This window comes from Coregonus clupeaformis, chromosome 21 (assembly GCF_020615455.1).
Source record: "Coregonus clupeaformis isolate EN_2021a chromosome 21, ASM2061545v1, whole genome shotgun sequence".
In the NCBI taxonomy this organism is placed as follows: Eukaryota; Metazoa; Chordata; class Actinopteri; order Salmoniformes; family Salmonidae; genus Coregonus; species Coregonus clupeaformis.
This window is the reverse complement of record NC_059212.1, coordinates 15,987,143-16,010,132: the sequence shown is the minus strand read 5'-3', so window position 1 is coordinate 16,010,132 and position 22,990 is coordinate 15,987,143. Positions and strand designations below refer to the sequence as shown.

The 22,990-nt window shown below is 43.0% G+C and overlaps 3 protein-coding genes across 4 annotated transcripts in view; 1 reads left to right on the top strand and 2 right to left on the bottom strand.

Annotated features, from left to right (window-relative positions):
* Positions 1-3,610: 3,610 nt before the first annotated feature.
* LOC121535229 (THAP domain-containing protein 2) lies at positions 3,611-5,804 on the bottom strand. Its single transcript, XM_041842086.2, has 4 exons — positions 5,189-5,804; positions 4,824-4,977; positions 4,443-4,618; positions 3,611-4,208 (listed from the first exon to the last, which is right to left on the bottom strand). The coding sequence occupies exons 1-4, from the start codon at positions 5,336-5,338 to the stop codon at positions 3,831-3,833; spliced, it is 858 nt and encodes a 285-aa protein (XP_041698020.1). The 5' UTR covers positions 5,339-5,804; the 3' UTR covers positions 3,611-3,830.
* Positions 5,805-5,938: 134 nt separating this feature from the next.
* On the top strand, positions 5,939-10,950 carry LOC121535228 (target of EGR1 protein 1). The gene is made up of 7 exons (XM_041842085.1): positions 5,939-6,349; positions 6,488-6,528; positions 8,065-8,161; positions 8,249-8,407; positions 8,513-8,772; positions 8,875-9,037; positions 9,859-10,950. Exons 1-7 carry the CDS (start codon positions 6,236-6,238, stop codon positions 10,837-10,839), a joined length of 1,815 nt encoding a protein of 604 aa, XP_041698019.1. The 5' UTR covers positions 5,939-6,235; the 3' UTR covers positions 10,840-10,950.
* A 1,414-nt stretch (positions 10,951-12,364) lies between these two features.
* LOC121535227 (dual specificity testis-specific protein kinase 2) overlaps positions 12,365-22,990 on the bottom strand; it is a 29,686-nt gene continuing 19,060 nt past the window's right edge. For both annotated transcript variants that reach the window (XM_041842083.2, XM_041842084.2), the window contains exons 5-11: positions 17,503-17,649; positions 16,953-17,035; positions 16,141-16,225; positions 15,923-16,006; positions 15,606-15,692; positions 15,279-15,417; positions 12,365-14,076 (exon numbers count right to left, since the gene is read on the bottom strand). In XM_041842083.2, coding sequence (XP_041698017.1) covers positions 13,133-14,076; positions 15,279-15,417; positions 15,606-15,692; positions 15,923-16,006; positions 16,141-16,225; positions 16,953-17,035; positions 17,503-17,649 — 1,569 coding nt within the window. In that variant the 3' untranslated portion in view covers positions 12,365-13,132. The remainder of the gene's footprint in view (positions 14,077-15,278; positions 15,418-15,605; positions 15,693-15,922; positions 16,007-16,140; positions 16,226-16,952; positions 17,036-17,502; positions 17,650-22,990) is intronic.

Here is a 22,990-nt window from a genome sequence, read left to right as displayed (position 1 = left end):
AGCTGCTCTTCCTCCCGGGGAAGGACTGCCCGTTCCGTGATCTCGCCATCACGGTTGACAACTCCGCTGTGTCCTCCTCCCAGAGTGCGAAGAGCCTAGGCGTGACCCTGGACAACACCCTGTCGTTCTCCGCCAACATCAAGGCGGTGACCCGCTCCTGCAGGTTCATGCTCTACAACATTCGGAGAGTACGACCCTGCCTTACACAGGAAGCGGCACAGGTCCTAATCCAGGCACTTGTCATCTCCCCGTCTGGACTACTGCAACTCGCTGTTGGCTGGCCTCCCCTGCCTGTGCCATTAAACCCCTACAACTCATCCAGAATGCCGCAGCCCGTCTGGTGTTCAACCTTCCCAAGTTCTCTCACGTCACCCCCCTCCTCCGCACACTCCACTGGCTTCCAGTTGAAGCTCGCATCCGCTACAAGACCATGGTGCTTGCCTATGGAGCAGTGAGGGGAACGGCACCTCTGTACCTTCAGGCTCTGATCAGTCCCTACACCCAAACGAGGGCATTGCGTTCATCCACCTCTGGCCTGCTGGCTCCCTTCCTCTGCGGAAGCATAGCTCCCGCTCAGCCCAGTCAAAACTGTTCGCTGCTCTGGCACCCCAATGGTGGAACAAGCTCCCTCACGACGCCAGGACAGCGGAGTCACTCACCACCTTCCGGAGACATTTGAAACCCCACCTCTTTAAGGAATACCTGGGATAGGATAAAGTAATCCTTCTAACCCCCCCAAATTGTAAAGTGGTTATCCCACTGGCTATAGGGTGAACGCACCAATTTGTGAGTCGCTCTGGCTAAGAGCGTCTGCTAAATGACGTTAATGTGCCCTTGAGCAAGGCACTTAACCCTAATTGCTCCTGTAAGTCGCTCTGGATAAGAGCGTCTGCTAAATGACTAAAATGTAAATGTAAATGTAACAAACATATTAACGCAACATGCAACAATTTTACTGAGTTACAGTTCATATAAGGAAATCAGTCTATTTAAATAAATAAATTAGGCCCTAATCTATGGATTTCAAATAACTGGGCATAGGCCTCCCACTTAGGAGCCAACCAATCAGAATTCATTTTTCCCCACAAAAGGGCTTTATTACAGACAGAACTACTCCTCAGTTTCATCAGCTGTCCAGGTGGCTGATCTCAGACAATCCCGCAGGTGAAGAAGCCGGATGTGGAGGTCCTGGGCTGGCGTGGTTACACGTGGTCTGCGGTTGTGAGGCCGGTTGGACGTACTGCCAAATTCTCTAAAACGACGTTGGAGTTAGCTAATGACAGAGAAATTAACATTCAATTCTCTGGCAACAGCTCTGGTGGACATTCCTGCAGTCAGCATCCAATTGGATGCTCCCTCAATAATTGAGACATCTGTAGCATTGTGTTGTGACAAAACTGCACATTTTAGAGTGACCTTTTATTGTCCCCAGCACAAGGTGCACCTGTGTAATGATCATGCTGTTTAACCAGCTTCTTGATATGCCACACCTGTCAGGGGGATGGATTATCTGGGCAAAGGAGAAATGCTCACTCACAACACATTTGTGCACACAATTTGAGAGAAATAAGCTTTTTGTGCATATGGAAAATTTTTGGGATCTTTAATTTCAGTTCATGAAACATGGGACCAACACTTTACATATTGCGTTTATATTTTTGTTCAGTATAGTTATAGTACTATGAGTATGGTATGGTCTCCTTTGCAAAACAATGTTTCACACTTTGTTGATAAAAGTGAATGCTTCAACACTACAAAAAACAAAAGCCACAAACATAGGCAGCCTACTTGATAGTAGTGATAGGGGGAACAAAAATCGGTAGTTACATATCGGGATATTATTTTTGACAATGTATCGTTTTGACAATATCGCAATATTATTTTTGCGCTAGTTCACTGTACCTGCACCAAAACTCCAGTATTTTTCCTTCATAGCTTGTTCTCCATCGTCTTTTTAAATACGGAGCCAATTTGTTTTAAGCACTTTTATTTCCATGACTGATCAAAACTTGTTTTCTCATGGCTCTTTCTTGTCCCTTTGCAGCAGACATATGATCAATATGTTTGGAACTCTTGACTAAGAGTTGAGGAGAGACTGACTGCATCACTTCTTCTTTTTATAAGAAAGATTGTGTTAAAAATCCCAAATTGTTTGCATAGTCAACTTACACACAGCTCTGACACACACACTTACCCCACCAGACATGCCACCAGAGGTCTTTTCACAGTCCCCAAATCCAGAACAAATTCAAGAAAGCATACAGTATTATATAGAACTCCGTTCCATCTCATATTGCTCAAATGAACAGCAAACCTGGTTTCAAAAAACAGATAAAGCAACACCTCACGGCACAATGCCTCTCCCCTTTTTGACCTAGATAGTTTGTGTGTATGTATTGATATGTAGGCTACGTGTGCCTTTAAAAAAATAGATGTAGTTCTGTCCTTGAGCTGTTCTTGTCTATTAATGTTCTGTATTATGTAATGTTTCATGTTTTGTGTGGACCCCAGGAAGAGTAACTGCTGCAACAGCTAATGGGGATCCTAATAAAATACCAAACATCGAATTGCAATACAGAATCGTGAGAATCGCAATACATATTGTATCGGCACCAAAGTATCGTGATAATATTGTATCATGAGGTCCCTGGCAATTCCCAGCCCTACTTGATAGATTTCTTTATTCTTCTACAGTACCATTGTTTTGATAAGGGTACTGTATACTCTCCTGCCTCTTTAGTGTGTTGTCTACAAACCTCCTCCCACCCAGAGGTTCTGCTTGCTGTTCTGCTTGCTGGCTAATATCCCATTAGTGATTGTAACAAAATAAGCCTCAGGTTATTCAACCTAAGTTCAGGAGGCGCAGCCAGTATACACTGCAGCTACCAGTTCTCCAATGGCTGTATACTGCATTGCAGTTTCCAAATGCAGCTAAACTGATTCCCATTACAAAATACAAACGAATCCTCCAATTTGTCCACTTAACATAAGTGACAATGAAGGGCAACTAAAAACTCTGCAAACAGTGGTTAAAATTCTGCTGTTCCTTTGCATTTGTCAAACATTCTCAGCTGAAGACAAAAGGTGTACAGCAAATGATTAGCATAGCTTCTGAATTATGACCCCACATTGAGCACAGAAAGGTGGTTTGAAATTGCAGCTTCAAAGCTTAAAGGGACAATTAGCAGTTGCTACATCAATTTTTGGACTTATAAATTAATGATATGTACCCATTCATTCTTGAAGAATATAACTTATAAATGCCTCATGAGCTTAGTTCAACTGTCGTGCCCCATTAGAACTCCAAATATAAGCTTGTTTTACTCCAATGTTTGTAGACAAAGAAAATGTAAACAAACACTATATAGCCTCAAAACATTAAAACTATAATTTGATATCATGGATGGTCAATCCTTGCATCCATAGGTCTGTCTATGAATTTGAGAGTGATTCAATTCCTCAAGCTCCATCCCTCAGCTTTTTACTGAGGTCACTTTGTTATTGTTTCTACTGCTGATTGCAGCTTTAAGGGAGATGACTGCTGCTCTTTATTGTTTTGAAGGCGCTTATGTTCCATCCCCAAAATAAACACAAAATTCTTTAGCATGAGTAAACCATTCTAAAAACCACTTTTATATGAAACCAAGTCCAGAACCAAGAATGCTTTAACACAAACATCTCCCATTGTGCATATGCTTCCACATTTTCTTCACCACATAGGCCTACTAGCTGTCATCAGTCTTTGCTATATTGTCCTGTCATTTTGCGTTACATCCTTCAAAATGAAACACACATTCAAACAAATTGATCGAAAATCTCTCTTTCATGAGTCATGACATCACTCCAATGAAAGCCTCCTCATTGTCCCCATCTCCCTCTGGACTGTCACATGTGGATATGATTCCTAGACCAAGCTCTGCAAGCTCATCACAGCCCATGGCTGTCGTCACCATGATTTTTTCCTCCAGGCGGTTACATAAAGTTCTATAAGAGGGCAAAGGGTAGCCTAACTCCCGAAGGAATTCGTAACCCTTGGCACCGACTGCACATCGGATCTTACGGGCCTTCAGGACTGTCTCGTGGGACCACACAGCTCTCCGGGAACGCTTGGTCAGGGTCAGGGCACGGATCTGGTCTTCATACAGAAATGTCTGGAGGCCCCTCTCTATTCTGTCCAGTTTGAACATCCTCTTCTTCATTTCCTCAGCCTGCACACAAGATAACATGTTGAGGAGGTGTTATCTTTTCAAAGATTCTCACAAAATGTTTTGTTGTTCTTCTCTGTGAGATAATTCTTATGACTGAAAGCGTAAAGGGTCCATTGTATAATTTCACATAACATAACAATACTTCACACTGAAAAGGTTTGACTAGAGAAAGATGTTTTAGGAAATATGAGGCAATAGTTTGAAATAGTTGGGAAAAAGGAGCTACCAACACACCTCTTTCTGAAGTCTGGCAGTGTGTTGCATTTCTTGTTCCAGCAGGGTTTTGTAAGGTTGACAATGGGTGCAGGGACGTTCCTCTGCCTTGTGTAGTTCATCAGCATCTTCCTCCATGCCCAGAGTTGGTTGTCGCCTTGCGTAGCCATGATCCCCCACATTCAGATCCCTCTCCACTTGGTATACAGAGAACATTAAACAACACACCCAAATCACTCACTTGATCCACTGTTACAATCAGTTGTGTGTTAGCTCAACTGGACCAACATTTGCATTAGGCCTACTACTATCTGACAATAGTAGGCTATCTGATAATGTGTCAATATCTAATTTCACAGATGTTATTGTGATTTTAAGAAATAAAGAAAAAAGTAAAGTTACCTGGCTCTGGTTTGAGTGGTAGCACTATCTGTGGGGTGATGGGATAAGGTGGATTTTGCACATGGAAAAGAGTGGGGATAGCGTTTGGTTTCAGCTTCTTTCCCCCTGCTGGCGACCTGGCGATTTCTTCAAACTGACTCAGCTCAAAATGGTCCTGCAAGAAGACATAGCTGTAGGATTAGCTAGCTAAATATCGATGTATTTTCTCTTGGTGCATTATATATTGCATTCAATCAATTAGGTTATGATATTAAAAGTGTAGATAAACATGTCAACATGTTTTGTTGTCCTAATTTGGAGTTGGGAAACTGTTGACTGGTGGACTAAACTAGCTAGCCAGTAACGTTGGTCACCCATAAACTTGCCTGGCACAGTCTGGAATGTGGAGTTGGTACAAAATTACGCCGGCAGTTTACAAGCCATTTATTCTTGCGTATGGGCTCTTTTGGAAAACGAAACAGTTGCTTCCCAATGGTTGTTGAGTTCGAGCAATTTGGAGCGGAGCACCCACCCATACCTATCGAGCTAACAAGTCAAAAACTGCTAAATGTAGCTTGCTAGCAAGCTAACTATAGAGCCAGTGTTTGCAATCAAACGACAGAGCTAGCATGTAGCTAGCTGAGGCTAATGCTAACAGAACTTTACACTTGTTCTCATAGGAAACAAAACTAAATACAACATGGGTTGAAACATGAGCTCACATAAGATATTTTATCTCATCCCAAAGATTCACAAAAATATTAAGCGATGTTAGCATGCCAAATAATATCAAATTGCAAAGTAAATCAATTCCGACTTTGTTTGAGCCAAAATGGCGCACTTGTCCTCAACGGTTGTTTGCTGACGTCACAGGGTTGCGCTGGCCATTACACTGCATGCTTTAAATATTTATTCAAGAGAAGTATACAATAGCATTAATTAAATTTCGAATTATGCAGATTAACAAAATATACAACGTCTATTTAGTCGACATTGTCCCCATATTGAAAATTTAGTGATTATAGAAAGGTATTAACGAATATTTAAATTTTGAATTGGAAAACTTTGTACACTCCTACTGGGGTCCTTTGTGTGTTGTTGGTGTAACATCTGTGAGGACCCCATTCAGACCACGTTCGTTGGATGTTTACAGCTGAACCTGCGCTTCATTCTTGCCATGAATTTGGGTCTTCCTCCCTGAAAACTATTATTGACAAACGAATCAATGCAATCCGACAAACGTGAAGAATATCGCATAGTAGTGAACAGAAAGCTTTCATTGGACAACCGAAAACCTTCTGCAATGAGTTCCCTGACCATTCAATAAGTATAGTCACTTCCGCCACAGTGTTCAGTTAGCTTCACTAGCTAACTAGCTAGCTTACACTGAGTTGAACATTTTGGTTGTGCTCCAAAATATTAACAAGTTAGCTATGACATCCTCCATGGTAGTCCCTGTTATTGATGTGCAGAATGATAATTTCAAAGAACTGTGGCCTGCAATGGTCCTTGCAATCAAGACTGCCTCCTACATTGCACTGGATACAGTAAGTGTTACAGCGAGTTTAGCAGACAAACATAGCTGTGGGTGACTTACATGCATTGTTTACGTTCTGTACATTGTGTTAAAAACCTTTATGTAGGCCCATTGACACTCATTCTGTCTGCATTCTGTTTTGTTTCAGGAATTGAGTGGCCTTGGAAGCAGAAAAGCTTTGCTGGCAGAGTGAGTGTGGTTGATTCTGTGTTTTTCTTCATTATTTAATGTAGCTAATGGGGTAAATCCATTTGAATTAAGTCACTTTTTGACAGCACCCCTTTTGATTTGAACGAAACCATCCATTCAGAAAGCGACTTTTTGGACCTGAGTGCCAAAATAATCAAGAGGTGCTCAAAGTTGACCCATTTTTCATACCCCATCATACCACGAGACATCCATATTTTCAAACGGCTGAGATTTATATAATTTAAAAGCTTACACACAGGGTTGTCAAACTATTGTATTGTTATTATTATTATTATTATTTTAAAATAAAAATGTAATCATTGTTTAACCCAGGACTGCCCAACCCTGTTCCTGGAGAGCTACCTACTGTCCTGTAGGTTTTTGCTCCAACCCTAATCTAGCACACCTGATTCTAATAATTAACAGGTTGATAAGATGAATCAGGTTAGTAACATCTGGGGGGTTTTCTTCATATTTGCACATGTTGTAGATTATACCCTATTTTACATAATCTAAGGTTTTTGTGTTGTGTGGTTCAGACACAACATGCTCTTGGATACAGGGTGGGTGTCATGTTTTGGCTGATAAAAGTACTAAAATGGGAATAAAATTGAAATGTCAACTTTCAAATGATACCACAAAGATGGTTGGAGGTCCATACATAAGAGAATGTTGACTTGAATGGGAATATCGGTTGTTTTAAATTATACTGTGGTCCTCTGTAGCTCAGCTGGTAGAGCACGGCGCTTGTAACGCCAAGGTAGTGGGTTCGATCCCCGGGACCACCCATACACAAAAATGTATGCACGCATGACTGTAAGTCGCTTTGGATAAAAGCGTCTGCTAAATGGCATATTATTATTATATACTGTCAATCCTCCATAGGAAACCTCTTGAAATATAGATCATAGAAAAGACATGATGATTTAAGTTGATATTCGACAGTGGGTGGACTGGCTTTCATCTTTGTTGTACTAATTAGAAGTTCAAATTTCAATTCAATTTACATTTCAATGGTGTACCAGCAAAATTGCAGTGGTCTGAAGGGATAGGTCTATTCTATGAAATCTATTTATATGATTGAAATGACAGCCGCCCTGTATTCAAGAGCATGCTGTCTCAACCGATGGTGGGCACTACACAAAAACTTCAGACGTGAAATAGGGTCTAACATATGCAAATATATCAAAATCTGACATCATTTTGATAAAAAACCAGTTTGTAATCTTTTAAATGATGATCAATCTCAGCCGTTTATCTTTTCCGGTGATGAAGAAAGACTGATGTCTCCATGGTATGGTGGGGTATGCAAAATGGGTCAACTTTGAGCACCTTTATCTCCTGAATGTTTTGGCATTCAGGTCCAAAAAGTCACTTTCTGACCACTTCTTCCATGGGCAAACATGTATGGACAGTTTTGTTTAAATCAAAAGGGATGCTGTCAAAAAGTTATTTAATTCAATTGGGTTTACCCAATGTACTTTCACTATGCTATCTCAAGTTTTACATTGGATCTATCTCTGTTTTCATTTTAAGATGCATAGAGGAGCGTTACAAAGCCATATGCAATGCAGCTCGCACACGCTCCATTCTCTCCCTTGGGTTTGCTTGTTATAAGAAACGTGAAAACAAGGTAAATGTATCCTTTGCACATTTTGACATTCAGAAAGTTTAACATCAAATGTTACATTATTTTAATTTATGTATTATCTCTTTCCAGGATGATGATACGTACCTTGTTCAGGTGTACAACCTGACGTTGCTCTGCGATGAGGAGTACGTAATTGAACCACAGTCTGTGCAGTTCCTGGTGCAACATGGATTTGACTTCAACAAACAATATGCTGAAGGTGTCCCTTATCTCAAGGGCAATGACAAGGTGAGATCAAGATTTTGTTGTGATCAGTCATAGATCGTGGACTATTCCTTATTGTTACCTTTAAGTGGTGAAGTGATCCAGAGTTCTGTTCCTTTCTTGATCCAGGGAGGGGATGCCCATGGAATGAACATGCGGATGCTGTTTGTAGAACTCCTGCGTGCTCGCAAGCCATTGGTTCTACACAATGGCTTGATCGACATGGTATTCCTATATCAGTGCTTCTATGCCCACCTGCCAGATAAACTTGCCACTTTCACTGCTGACCTGTCCCAGATGTTCCCAGCTGGGATATATGACACCAAGTACGCCACAGAGTATGAGCTGCGCTTTGCTGCCTCTTACCTAGAGTATGCCTACAAGAAATGGTAAGTATACTAAACTCTAAATATGACTTATTTCCACCCATACTACTACACATTCAAGGAAGTAGTTACAGTATTTTTGGTGTTCTTCCTTTTTTTTCACAGTAAATTGGACAACAGCAAGTCTCTTGAGGTTGGTGGTAATGGACGCCATCTGTTCCTGGAGTTTTGCAAATACTCAGGCCACCTGTCCAGCTATGTGGACTACAGGCCCTGTCTGGCCGGGTCTAGCCTCGAGGGACCGCTGAATGTCTGCCAGCGCTTCTCTGTAAGTACATCACTTCTCAAACTTGTAGGCAAGCCCAGATTCTGTTTTAAAGGATCTCTAAAATGTGTGTGACATAATGATCAGCACTGGGGCACTTCATGGACTCTGTTATTTTGCAATAACTAGTGTATAACCAAGCCATATTTCTAATGATAAACTTAATCTGAACAATGCAGTGTCTTGACTCTGCATCATGACCCTGTTACACTTCAGCTGACACAAGTGTAGTGGGGTAATATTTATCATAAGTATATTATATATATATACACCCCACATGCAACTCGTTAATAAGACTATGCAATTAACCCATTCAATTAATTATCTGCCTACATAAGATAAAGAGCAATATGCAAGAGACTATGTAAACCATGTGCAATCAAGTATTATGCATTTAGCAGACTAAGATCAAGGAATGGTCATGAGGAGCGAATATCAAAGCAAGTATTATTTAATAACTTTGTAAAATGAATGGATTCACATATAGAGCTTAAGTTACAAAGCATTATTCTAAGCATGTTGCGTGAGAGAGAGTGTGTAGGTATCTCACCACAGCAGTTCAGGAACAAAAAAGTGAAAGACAATGAATCTAAGACCCTTTTATAAGCATCTGAGTTGTTTGGATTCAAAATCTGAGTTGTTGACCAATAGCATTACTGTAAAGTTAACCTCCAATCAGATGTCAGACCTGTAAAGACAACAGAACCTTTGCTTCTCAGAGGTGTGACAATGGGGGTTGGCAAGATAACACAATGCTTGCATACAGTTAAGTCAAGTAAATCAGTCCAATTTATCACTAACTTAACGTCTTCTGTATTTGGCAGGCTTACGGTTGGTGCCCCAATGGGTCACAGTGTCCCTTGTCACATGACACAGACCTCATCATCCAGCACGATGAAAAAAACAAGGTGGAAAAGAAAAAGAAACGGAAGAGGAAAAGAAAAAACTCTTCTCAGGGGAACGTTGACTTTGAAGGTGCCCCCAATAATAAGCAGGCCCATATGGAGCTGAATGATGGAGAGCAGGGCCCAGACCAGGTGATCCCTGCCACAGACAGCAAACCTACCCCTGTCACAGAGCAGGTAGATGGGACTCCGGCACAGGGGTCAGAGAGCGGTGAGAAAATTACAGAGAAGGTAGAGGAGGAAGGCAACAGAGTCGCAGAGCCACAGGCTGTGTCTGCAGATGAAGAAATTAAGACTGACAAAGAAAAGGTGGAAGGAAATGGAGTGTCAGAGCCACAGCCTCTGGCCACACCAGATGCAGCAAAGGAAGAAGAAAATGAAGTGTCAGAGCCACAGCCTCTGGCCACACCGGATGCAGCAAAGGAAGAAGAAAATGAAGTGTCAGAGCCACAGCCTCTGGCCACACCAGATGCAGCAAAGGAAGAAGAAAATGAAGTGTCAGAGCCACAGCCTCTGGCCACACCAGATGCAGCAAAGGAAGAAGAAAATGGAGTGTCAGAGCCACAGCCTCTGGCCACACCGGATGCAGCAAAGAAAGAAAAGTCCATGAGGAAGAAGCTGGAGGGAGGTACCCACCGGGCAGGGTTTGATGCATTCATGACCGGCTACATCTTCTCTTATGCCGCCACTCTGACAGAGAGAGTAGGTGAGTCACCGGGTTCAGAGTCCTGGCTCCCTGAGTGCCTGAACAAGGTTTACCTCAGTGGTAAGTCTGTCCCGATGCATATTGTCAAGAGCACCTTCTCTAAGTCCTCCAAGGCTCACATGCACAAGATGGACATTGTGTGGGGAAAGAGTTTTTCTAGCAGTGTGGCTAGCAAAGCAGAGGGAACTGGGTAAACAAATGTATTCCAAATGTATTCCCTGTTTATAATAAAGCCTTTTTAGTTAGACATTTTAATGTTTGTTGATACAGTATTATGTTTCAATAAAAAGGCTTTTCCTTGGTTATATGACAAACATGGTAATTTATGAGTCTTGAAAACAACTTGATGTGAGGTTTGGCAGGAAAAGAGAAAAGTGAGCTCTTATTTCACATTAGCTCTCATCAGCCTGTAGTGCAGTCAGTATGACTACGTTCATAGGATCACACTGAAATAAGCATAAGATGCTAAAGTTAAGCATTTATTTTAAAACGATTGCAGACGCATGTTCCTTTATCAACGTAAAAAAAAAAAAAAGGTACAATTTAATTCAAAACTCTTGAGCTTTGGCTGAAACATCCTGTTACATACCAATACATGGTCATAAAATCAGCCAAGACTGGGAGGAAAATAACTGAAAATACAAAGTAAGGACAGTTCTAACATTGGCAAACATCTCAATCACGGCGTGGCATCCACACATGCCTTAATAGACAAATTGCATACAGAGTAAGACGTAAAATCTATTCCTTTTTTATATCAAAATAGATACACTATGTAAAACAATCCTGATGCAGTTTAAATTTATTGCATAGAAATGTAGTAATAAACAAGAGTTTACTAAAATGTTTTCCTTTCATGTGCAATTTTCTATAAAAGTAGTTAGACTGGAGTATTTCAGTAGACCAAAACATGCCAAGGGAGTAGTGAACCAAAAAGTGGGAGTGATCCAGCCATGCTAACTAGTGCTGCTAACTAGTGCTGCTTATACCCAACAGAGCTGTCAACTTAAGACCATTTGCCAAAATAGGACCCACCTCAACATAAGTGTGGTGGATCACACATTCCAAAACTACACACATTCAAGCCACACCCAATTCCACAACTTTTCAACACAACATATCATTCCTCTATTCATAGAGCTCTCATTTTTCATGATGGAGGATGGACAAAAGTACAGTGAAAACAAAAGTAAATGTGATGAAACTGGTGTTCAAAATCTATAAGTATTTCTGTATGCAGTGTCAACTGAAAGAAACCATGCACACCAACATACACGGAATGTACAAAACATTAGGAACACCTTAATATTGAGTTGCACCCCCACCCCTTTTGCCCTCAGAACAACCTCAATTCGTCAGGGCATGGATTCTACAAGGTGTCGAAAGCATCCACAGGGATGCTGGCCCATGTTGACTCCAATGCTTCCCACAGTTGTGTCAAGTTGGCTGGATGTCCTTTGGGTGGTGGACCATTCTTGATGCACACAGAAAACAGTTGAGTGTGAAAAACCAGCAGTGTTGTAGTTTTGGATACACTCAAACCGGTACGTCTGGCACCTACTACCATACCCCGTTCAAAGGCACTTAAATATTTTGTCTTGCCCATTCACCCTCTGAATGGCATACATACAAAAGCCAAGGGTTAAAAATCCTTCTTTAACCGGTCTCCTCCCCTTCATCTACACTGAAGTGGATTTAACAGGTGACATCAATAAGGAATCATAGCTTTCACCTGGTCAGTTTGTTATGGAAAGAGCAGTTGTTCCTAATGTTTTGTACACTCAGTGTATACCAAACATTTAAATCATAAAATGTTTGTACGTACCTTTAAACAATTTCCGGTGCACGTGGGAGTGTACATTTACACAAAGTATTAGGTTTTACTACAAGTTTAAGTGCACTCTAATGTCAATTATTTTTATTCTCCATAAGAGACCTCAGTCTGGTGAACCACACTCATTAACTAGCCTTGATATGTTCTGGATTTATTCTCTACACCATGGCTTGGACTCTCCTTTCTGGCAGGCACAATTGTCTAGTACAGAAATACCACTAATCACGATGAAGCAGGGGTAGGGGTCTCAATGTTGGAAAGGCAGTGAGTATGCGGTTTTCCCATTCAGACCCCAACCCTTTCTCCCTGGAGTGTTACTTTAATATCATATACATCTACTCTCCTACATTTCCCCATGCGGCAGAAGATAAACACAATAAAACCACTGAACATCAACGAGAAGGCAGTGATTTAAAACCAGCATACACACAGAACCGCAAGGAATTATGAGACCCCTGGTTTAGGGGCGCCTTTTTAAAGAAATAAAATACACATCTTTCTCAGTATATTAAATATAAATCTTTAAAAAATAAAGAAATAATCTGCAGAGCATCGATCATCATCACACGGCATCATTCCTATCTGAGGAGCGTCTCTCTCTAGGTTAAAAACGAGTTCACACAAAGCTCCTTTCTCCTTGACCTGTTTTAGACCTAGATGATGTCACACTTAGAGGGCAGTTCTGTGGAGGTTTGTGGGGCCGTACATGGCATCAGTACAATGGGATTCAGATGGTCTCTGTTTGTGGGTGGGCTGATGGTGACAGTTGGACAGGGAGTGCCCTGATGCTGCATGCCCTCCTGGTCCTCAGCCTCCATCTCCTCAGACACTGCGTCCCTACTGTCCCCCACTGGGCCTCCATTCTGGGCCTGCATTGGGCAGCAGAAGTGTTTGCCCTTGACGTTGTCCTCCTCTGGACTCCCTTGGCTGCTGGAGCAGTCCATAGCCTCTGTACTGTCACTGGGCTTGGGAGAGAGAGACCAGCTCTCATCTACTCTGTTCTCCTCCTGTATTGTTTCTTTCCCTCCACAGTAAGGAGGGATCTCCATCACAGCATATTTCCTGGCCCAGGCGCTGAGCACCTTCTGTCGGACCTCTTGGCCCAGCTGGGCCGGGTCACACTTGGAGACGGTGGCAGAAAGGGGGCAGCAGCCGTCCAAGAGGGCCAGCTGGGGGGAGGCGGGCAGAGAGCGGCACTGTCTGCCAGTAAACCAGGTCTCCTGCCACATACCCGGGTGGACGGGGGCTCCAGAGTGGATCTGGGTCCCAGAGGAGAACACATTGTCCTGGGGAGAGTGCAGGTCGAACATCAGGGAGAACACAGACTTGCTGGGCACATCGAAGAACTTGATTTTGCCTCCGCACAGGTCCTCGCGGGCATTGAAGGGGTTGATCTTGCGGGCCCCTGGCGCAGCCCTGGGCCCCGGGTTGTAGTAGGGGTCGTGGACATTCACCTTACGGCTGGGCTTGCGGGAAAATATGTCTGACTGGCTGCGGGACAGCCAGATGTTGCGGCGAGGACGGGGTGATTTGGGAGAGATCATATCATCCTGCAGACCCAACGGGTTCAACCTCTTAATCCCCTGGACCTTGTCACCTGGACAGAGAGAGAGCGAGACAGAGACACAGAGAGACAGACAGAGTGGCAACAGTCAAATCTCTACTCCACAACACATTATTGTTTTGAAGTGTTCATTCCCAATGTAACCACCAAGGGGCAATATATGCAAAGATATACAGTACAGGCATGAGAAATAAACAAGGCACAGCCAAATTCTTACATTGAAGTAAATGGCATAGATCAAAACATTATGTGAATGCCAATAATTAAGATATGAAGTAGAAATACTAAAGTGGACTGGGGCCTCAGAGAATGTAGATGCAGAAGGTAAACAAACAGTGAAGAAGGAGGGACCGGCCGAGGAATGAAAGCCAGCTAAACAAAAACAAAGCCCAGCCCTAACATTCCAAATGGCCCCTGAACCAAATTAGAAATAAAATAGGATCTGAGAAAAGACAAATGATTTACAACCTACTCAAAGGATACATGGTGGTTTCCACCTAACAACAAATAACCATACTATATCTTATTCTTTGCTTCACAGAATCGGGTGATTGTGAAACACTCAAGAGGTTAAGAGGTTTACGTCATGCTAAATTGTAAGGCAACTTGAACCTGCAACAGACACTGCATCCTAAATGTAGAGGAAAGGACTGAGGGGACTCTTTGGGACAGCGCTGGGGAGGGAAAGGACATCCCTGGCTTGCCACTGTACCTATTTAGAGCAGACCTGGGGTATATCCCAAATGGCACCCTATTCCCTATATAGTGTGGGTTGTGGTCAAAAGTATTACACTATAAAAGGGAATGGGTGCCATTTGGGAGGCAGCCCCACTGCTGCTTGGTTAATAGCTTCTTCCTGGTTCCAAGAAACCATTGGTCTGCACTGTGCAGCCATTACATGGAAACTGGGTGTCAAGTGGTGCAGGACTGCGGGCTAACATGGCAGTCATGCCAGGCAAGCTTTTATTGCCAGTGGAAATGTACATTGAAGGGAAATGGGTAGCTGAGGGGCATCTTTACACAGTTTGTATTGTTTTAGGGAGTTTATTAGGTGGTGATGTTTATGGTTTTGATCATGCATATGTTATGCTATCCTCATAAAATGATGTTTTGATCATGCAAATTTTATGCTATCCTCATAAAATGATCTTCAAGAATCATTACATGAAACAGTTCCACTGCCATGGCAGTCAGGCTTCTGAAGGGGTTAGATATGAGGTGGTTGGAGGCATCACCTTTAGGGAAGGTTTTCTTATCGTTGTCCCCGCTGAGGGGGATCCTCTCTTGTTCAGACTCCTCGGCCTTCAACCGACACAGGATCTCCTCCAGCCTCTTGACCAGCTCAGGAAACGAGGGTCGCAGCTTGGGGTCCATCTGGAGAAAGTGGACACGGACATGGTGAGGAGTGGGGGGAAAGGGAGGGGATACAGCAGCCAGGTCAAACAAGATCAGGGGTACTGCTAAATCAGATTGTGTTCTAGTTTCTATCCCACACAAGAAAATAAAGATTTTGGAATCAGTTTTGTGTTTTTGGAAAATTGAGAGATTGAGGGCTCACTCACGTTGCAGCAGTTGAAGGCCAGCTGCAGGAAGTCAAGAGGACAGTCTCCTGCCATGTGCTGGAAGGCATGATAATCCAGGCCAAAATTCTATCAAGGAGGGAGTGGAGAGAGAGGTCAGACAGGAAATTCATACTGGGATTTCATCTATGTTAATCTGTTTTTGGCATCTAACCCAACATATTGAAAAAGCTGTTCTTCACCCCTGGTGCCAACGTCATTTCAACTAGATCCCAGACATGAGTCTTATGAGTGTTAGTCTTATGTAACGTGATGTATCAAGGGGATGAGGAGGACTGAGGAAACGGAGCAATACTCACTTCAGTGCGAGGAAGGTAATCGGGGTCGGCCTGTATTCGGGCAATAATCTCACAGAGGACAATACCGTAGGAGAACACATCCGCCTGGAAATGGAAGAAAACAGAGAGACAGACGTTTGAGATGAGTTCTTAGCTTGGGGGGTTGATGTGTATCAGACCAGTGGTCCTGACCAGTCCTGTCAAGAGTAGAGGTCAAGGGTTAGAGATCAGGGACCTACCTTCTCATTGTAGGATTCATTTCGCAGCACCTCAGGGGCCATCCAGAAGGGAGAGCCAACCACAGCCAACTTCTCCCCCTCACCACTGCAGGCACAACACAAGTACAGGAAGATAAACAGACTGGGAGTTTACAAGCCTTTTGGGTGAGGGAATAATGCAATTCATTACAGTACATCACACAATGACTATTTTTGCAATATTTATCGCAACAATTAGACAAACCAAAATATTTGTTCTTTCTCTCTAACTTTGTTTTGAAAGAAGGCCGATTCTTGATCAGATTAATATGTAATACTGAAGTCGTGAGAGAGAGAAGAGAGAGAGAGAGAGAGAGAGAGAGAGAGAGAGAGAGAGAGAGAGAGAGAGAGAGAGAGAGAGAGAGAGAGAGAGAGAGAGAGAGAGAGAGAGAGAGAGAGAGAGAGAGAGAGAGAGAGAGAGAGAGAGAGAGAGAGAGACCTTCTTAACCTGCTCTGGTATTATTAGCCTAGCGCGCCACTTTATTCCTGAACAGTACTTCATGTTCCTGCCTAATCAAATGACCCTCTCCTACTGGCACTTCTCCATCCCTTTACCTCCCAGCCCCACATTCATTTAGTACAGAGACATTTCACTGGACTTCCACTCAAAGGAGCAAATCTAGATTTTATTTTTTGAGTTTTTGTTGATTAAACCGTGGGATTCAATTTCAGTGTTGATCTTTATCTTATGTATCGTGCTAAAAACTGTTTAAGCAATGAATGTCAACCAACATTGTGTTTGTATAGCACTGGCTCCTGTTTAATATATAACCGTTTCCGTGGAAATGACTTACTCATAGCTGGGAATCTTCTCAGCGAGACCAAAGTCTCCGACCACTGCTGTGTAGCCGTTCTCATCAGACTTGATCAGGCAGTTCTGAGGACAGTGAGCACAAATTCCATTATGAGCTTCTAAAATGACTGACATTTATGGAGGAAATGGGAAAGTTTTCAGAGTTAATGCTCAAATCAGTCATACTTGAACTGAATCAGAAATAAACTAAATCACATAGCCACCAAACAAAGAGTGTTGGTCGATTAGATTCAACTCAAGAGGTGCCCCATGAGTCAAAGCCCCATGTGGCTCAGTTTCAACCCGCAATTGAAGAAACCGATATAGCCAGATAATCACAATAACATCAAGTACTATGCGAGGAAACCAGGTCCCAACTCCCATGGTTTGAAGAAAACACACTGGAACACACCCGTTACGGTACATTAAGGCTGACTAGATGTATTATTCTGTTTTAGAAAGGAAACACAGGTGCATCTGAAATGGCACCCTATTCCCTTTATAGAGCACCACATTTCAGACGCATCCAGCCACAGTTAACTGCCACCCACTTTGGAAGTGAGGTCCCGGTGGAAGATGCCTTTGGAGTGCAGGTAGCCTAGGCCATTGGCAATCTCACAGGCCAGCTTGACCCTGGCAGCCCAGCTCAGAGGCTTGTTGCTGTCCAGCAGCTGTTCCAGGTTCCCACCATTGATGTACTGCAGAAAGGTAGAGAGATAGGGAAAACAATAGAACAATTTAGGACGGTTTCAAATTAAAGTTCAGGAGAAAGTTATCCTATGTCACAGGCTTTCACCTCGACGTGAGCAAAACCTGGGTAGGAAAAAGTACACATTATCAGTAAATGTACATTCTATTGAATTCAATGACTATATCCTGTACATACTCTATATGAGGTATTGAGATATGAGGTACGGTTCTGTACAGACATTGTTACAGCATCCTGTTGGTCATTTGGGGCTAAGCACCGCCCCATTCAGGAAGACAGGTTAAAGAAGTCAATCGAGTTACTCTGAGCGCTCTAAACATAGTTGGGGACAATGCCAGTGACAGACAAACGGGACTACCTGCTTGCAGGGAAAGCTAAGTGAAGTGGAAATCCACTAAGTGGTTTTAAAAGTAGCTCTCTTTTACATTGTGCATGTCGGCTCTAAACAGGAAAGGCTTGGCTGTCCCACACAGAACTAGCCTAACCTACAGTATATCATGTAGTGTAGAATGATTCATCCATCCACAAAACAACAAAAATGTGGAAAATAACTACTGATAGAAATTGAAGTAGACAAGGGTAACGAAAAGAGAGACTGGGGTCCCTTGACTGACCAGATTTTTCTGGGCCTCCCTTGTGATTTTAGACTGGTGTGTTTTAGGTTTCTTGGCAAACTGTCAATGAATTCATTCAGGACATCTAGAAAATATATTAGTCAAACGCGTCTGTGTCTCCTCCCAGTTGGAACTGTAAATAAATGACGTATGTGAACAAAGACTAAACTCCCTTAGCCAATACTTTTTACTGCTTAACCTTTCAATGGAATTTAGTCTGCCCAAAGTGGAGGTTACAGCATCACTCACTTTTGACATGTGCTTCAGTCTTCTACCTTTGTTCAGGTAGAATGTTTGAAGTAGGCCTAATAATAAGTAAACCTAGAAACACACAAATAAACTCAAGTGTGTGTGCGCATGTCATTTGGTCTAAGGCACTGAAAGCCCAGCACGCTGTAATCCTCTACACTAACCCATACCCCCTCGGTCTCTGTCTGGTCTCTCCCCCTGCCCTGCAGACCATCCCCAAACCAAGGCCAGACGCAGGAGACGATTACAGCTTGTTTGCCTTACAAATTCCTCTGTAGCCCCCCGCATCTGTTGTCTGCCAGCCTAGCGCTCCACTAGGAGCCTCCACTTCACAGGGGTAAAGCCCAGACAAATCCTGCTGCCAGTCGGTCTGTGTGGACATGATGCACTCCATGCACCCAGTAGGTTTAGAGACGAGAGTCTCCAGATCAGAGTGAGCCAAGACCAAAGTTAGGCACACAGGGAGCGACGCCTGCTCAAGGTTACAAGGCCACATCAACTCACCTCCACCCCAAACCCTGACACAGTAACCTGGAGAAGGGACCGTAAGGACATTGACACATGATCACAGAGAGCAAGAGTAGTGGACTAAAGGATAAAAGGGCAGAACCCAGGCAGTGAAAATGGGACTGTCTAAACAGGACATGTTGATGGAGAAACAAATCTAGCAGTGTTTTCCATAAGCGCCGGCTGTCGGCTAAATAGCCGATAACAGACATTGTCAGCTGGCTACTTTTTCCCCACTTCATTAACTAGGCTTCTTTTCATTTAAACGTTTAAATTCGCTAGTCAGAAAAGTCAGTATAGGCTTTTCCCACTAGAATGAACGATATGCATCTTCTAGCAATCTATTGATAGCACAGGCGCCTGTCAGTCACAGCCATCGATGACATGCGCCTGTCAGTCAAAAGCCAGCAATGACAAACTTCTGTTTTGTTAGTCTGCTGTTTGTCCCAACTCTCGGAACCTGTATTATTTTTGTGCGCTGTGGTTGGTTGCGGTCAAATTTCTTTTCACGGAAGGAGAGCATGATGCTTCTTCGTCGTCTCCTGTGCGTGAATTTACACGTCCCATGTTATGTAAGTGGTAACGATGAGTTGAAATCCACATAATTATTGTTTTATGGCACATTCATTTACATTTTATTTTGCGTGTTTCATAGGCCTTTAGCCAGCCACAGATTGGTCATATAGGCTATTTACTGTCATTTGATTGGATGACCGAAAGTAGTTTATAAAAAGGTGTCGAACTGACTGAATAAAGTCAATCTCATATATCCCTTTGCTATTCATAAATCATACAACGTAGTTATATGTCCAGGGTATTGCATTGGGACAAGTAAACCAAAGATCTTGTGTGTATTTTCCTAGGATTCGAAGCCCATGTCGAGACTTGCCTGTGACCGCTAAAGTGACTTGTCAGTGTAGCCCCATACAGTCATTGATGTAGCCTAGTGATGGGTTGTTTGCGAACGGATGGCTCTTTTTGAACTTATCTTTAAGGTGAACGGAACCGAATCGGTGAGAGAGCCGTTCATTTGGCTCCCCAATTTGCATACTGGTAGGCTACTACTGCTTTTTGGAGATTATCTGCAGATAAATTATGAAAACATTCGATAAAGCTGTTTAGTCCTCACTGACGGAACAATAGGCAGTGGAGAGAGAGCCTCATTCTGGTCCAAAATATGATAAAAGAAAACAGATTGAAGGTTTTAAAAACTAATGTCATGATACTTATTTGGTATTAGTAAATATATTGATATAGGCCTAATGATTTGATTAAAGTGTCAACAATGGAGTAGTCAGCTGCTGCTTTCTCAATCAAATCAAAGTTTATTGGTTGGGTACACAAATTTGCAGATGTTGCAGGTGCAGCGAAATGCTTGTGCAGTAATACCTAGCAATACAAAACAACACACACATAATCCAATAAGTAAAAAAATTATAATCAAGAAATACAGAATGAGCAATGTCACAGTCCGGAATATTTATTAGGTACACCCATCTAGTACCGGGTCGGACCCCACTTTGCCTCCAGAACAGCCTGAATTCTTTGGGGAATGGAAACGTTGCTCAATTGGTATCAAGGGACCTAATGTGTGCCAGGAAAACATTTCCCACAACATTACGCCACCGCCACCAGCCTGTACCGTTGACACCAGGTAGGATAGGGCCATGGACTCATGCTACTTACGCCAAATCCTGACTCTGTCATCAGCATGACGCAACATGAACCGAGATTCCTCGGACCAGGCAATGTTTTTCCAGTCCTTAATTGTCCAGTGTTGGTGATCGCGTGCTTAATGGAGCCACATCTTCTTCTTGTTTTTAGCTGATAGGAGTCAAACCCGGTGTGGTCGTCTGCTGCAATAGCCCATCTGTGACAAGGACTGACAAGTTGTGCGGTCCGAGATGCCATTCTGCACACCACTGTTGTACTGTGCCATTATTTGCCTGTTTGTGGCCCGCCTATTAGCTTGCATGATTATTGCCATTGTACTTCAACCTCAAACCAACGAGCTGTTTTCGCCCACAGGACTGCCGCTGACTGGATGTTTTTTTGTTTGTTGCACCATTCTCGGTAAACCCTAGACACTCATGTGTGAATTACCCAGAAGGTTGGCCATTTCTGAGATACTGGAACGGGCGCACCTGGCACTGACGATCATACCACGCTCAAAGTCGCTTAGGTCACTCGTTTTGCCCATTCTAACGTTCAATCGTACAGTAACAATGCCTCGATGCCTTTTTGCCTACTTTATATAGCAAGCCATTGCTACGTGACTCACTGTCTGTAGGATTGAACCGTTTTCGTGAACTGGCCACTGAGTGTATAATGGTGTGTATAGACAGCATATGAATAGAAAAGGTGTACAGCAGTAGTTATATAGGATGAGCCATAACTAGAATAAAGTTTATATATATAAAGTGGGTAAAACTGTATGTGAACATGATTAAAAGTGACCAGTGTTCAATGACTATGTACATAGGGCAGCAGTCTCTAAGGTTCAGGGCAGGGTACTGGGCGGAGACCGGCTAGTGGTGAATATTTAACAGTCTGATGGCCTGGAGACAGAAGCTGTTTATCAGGTCTCTCGGTCCCAGCTTTGATGCACCTGTACGGTCTCTCCTCCTTCTAGATGGAGGAACAGGCCGTGGCTCGGGTGGCTGGGGTCTTTGATGATCTTCTTGGCCTTCCTGTGACACCGGGTGCTGTAGATGTCCTGGAAGGCAGGCAGTGTGCCCCCAGTGATGCGTTGGGCTGACCGCACCACCCTCTGGAGAGCCCTGCGGTTGCGGACGGTGCAGTTATCGTACCAGGCGGTGATACAGCCTGACAGAATGCTCTCAATGTTGCCTCTGTAGAAGATTGTGAGAGTCTAGGGGCCAAGCCACATTTCTTTAGTCTCCTGTGGTGTGGAGAGACCATTTCAGGTCCTCAGTGATGTGCATGCCGAGGAACTTAAAGCTTTTGACCCTCTCCACTGTGGCCTCGATATGGATGGGGGTTTGCTCTCTCTGCCGTTTCCTGTAGTCCACGATCAGCTCCTTCATTTTGTTGACGTTGAGGGAGAAGTTATTTTCCTAGCACCACTCCGCTAGGGTTATCACCTCCTCCTTATAGGCAGTCTCATCGTTGTTGGTAATCAGGCCTACCACTGTTGTGTAGTCAGCAAACTTGATGATTGAGTTTGTTCTGTGTAGCAAAGCCCATGTCAAACTGCTTCATTGTTCAATCATACCTGTAGGTCTATTCATGGGCGCCTGACTTTGTAGAAAAGTGGAGGTGCACAAAACCGGACAATGTTTGCATAAAAAAAACGATATATGTTTACTTGACAGAACACAACACAACCTTTTCTCTTAGATTTTTGCCACAAACTAAATTGAAAGGGTAGACTAGACTAGTTTTTCTGACAAGATTAATAATCTGCTGCCTTCCTTCAATGTCTCACCCACAGTGATTGATTGACAGGCCAAACTGTTAATGGTATAGGTCACCCATATTACCTTTATGTCCGCAGCAGACAAAATACATAATTTTAACAAACATCATTGTGGCAATTCATATCTTGCAGTAAAACTGTAAACATGACTTGAATCTCAAGAGAAGACAGGTTTAATGTTAAAGAAGGTCATCATACTTAGAATATAGTCCTGATCATAGAAGCCTAGGCCTAGACAATACCCACATCTACTAACACACTGAATTTATACAATTTCAGTAATTTTAATTGCAAAGTCATGTCTTTCTACTCAATACCAAAGTATTAAATCGTTTATCTGTGTATTTCAGATGGAATCAAGGTATTAGAATGTACCATATGCAACCAAAATAGAGCTCAAAAAAGAATTTCCCCGGAACTCCCTGGCTGGCTACTTTTTCTATTTGGCTGGCTACCCCAAGTACCAATGGAAAACACTGTTCTAGGCAGGTGCAATTTTTTGAAATCATTAACTGATACAC